The sequence below is a fragment of the Triticum urartu genome, chromosome 2 (assembly GCF_003073215.2).
Source record: "Triticum urartu cultivar G1812 chromosome 2, Tu2.1, whole genome shotgun sequence".
Taxonomy (NCBI): domain Eukaryota; kingdom Viridiplantae; phylum Streptophyta; class Magnoliopsida; order Poales; family Poaceae; genus Triticum; species Triticum urartu.
The window spans coordinates 703,050,819-703,051,846 of record NC_053023.1 but is presented as its reverse complement, the minus strand read 5'-3'; the positions used below and the strand labels follow the sequence as shown (position 1 = coordinate 703,051,846).

The 1,028-nt window shown below is 50.8% G+C and overlaps 1 protein-coding gene across 1 annotated transcript; it reads right to left on the bottom strand.

Annotated features, from left to right (window-relative positions):
• Positions 1-200: 200 nt before the first annotated feature.
• LOC125534221 (auxin response factor 11-like) lies at positions 201-757 on the bottom strand. Its single transcript, XM_048697498.1, has 2 exons — positions 491-757; positions 201-389 (listed from the first exon to the last, which is right to left on the bottom strand). The coding sequence occupies exons 1-2, from the start codon at positions 710-712 to the stop codon at positions 216-218; spliced, it is 396 nt and encodes a 131-aa protein (XP_048553455.1). The 5' UTR covers positions 713-757; the 3' UTR covers positions 201-215.
• Positions 758-1,028: the final 271 nt, after the last annotated feature.

Sequence of the window (1,028 nt, the reverse complement as noted above, 5' to 3'; positions counted from 1 at the left end):
TCCGCCGTCCGCGAATGGGCGAACCAAAAGAAGATGCTGTAATGTAGGGAATTTTTATAAGAAAATGAAACCAATAATTTTGTGATTTTTTGTGGTTACATCACCTAGTTATCGAAAATATTGAACTGTTCTAAATCATTGGTTAGGTTAATTTTTGAGTGCATCTAGCTTCATATTTGAATTTTATGAGATTTGGTTCAGCGGACTTGCATTTGTCAATCAAAAAATTTGTACCTCAAATTTTCTGCCCCGGCTAAATTTAATTCCTGGATCCGCCACTGTGCACCTACATGCATTGTGATGTTGTGGACTTGGCACAGCAGCTGCGACGGCAGGCTCGGGTAGTTGGGGATGCGGGAGTTGGGCGTCTTCTTGGTGGTCGCCGCGACCTGCAAGACCAAAAAACCTGAGCAATCCATGTATGAAGTCAAGTGAAGTAATCTAACGAAATGAACAGAGCATTTCGTGCAGTAGAAGGATTGAGACGGACCTGCTCGCTGTGGCCCTGGGGGAAGTAATAGAGGAGGCTCCCGCGCTGCGGCAGGCAGACGAGAGGCCCGGCGCAGGCGTGCCAGAGCTCCGAGTTGATCACCTTCTTGGCGCCCTGCGCCTCCCCCATGAGCTGCATTTCGTCAAGCAGCGCCGCCGCGTTTCTCAGCACGCCGAACGTCGGCAGCTGCTGCTGCTGCTTCTCCTGCGAGGCCGCCGCCATCTATCTTCCCCGACAAAATCCAAGCCAAATAGTTGCTGCTGAATCGAGCCCGAGCTTGAGCTGGGTACATGACTGTCAAACAAGCAGCTTAGCCAGATTTCGCCATTGATCAATCAGTGTGCATGCAGGTCGTCGCAAGAGAAGCAGAGGATATCCGTCAATGTGAGTGAGCACGCAAGTAAGCAAGCGGGCAGGAGTATGTAGGCAGAGGGGGGCTAGCAAGAAGGTTCCAAAAATGCGTTCGGAATGGTGAGCTAGTAGTAGTAGCAGCAAGCTAGAGAGAGCTCGGGTTGGGTCCGCATGGCTGGCTGAAAAC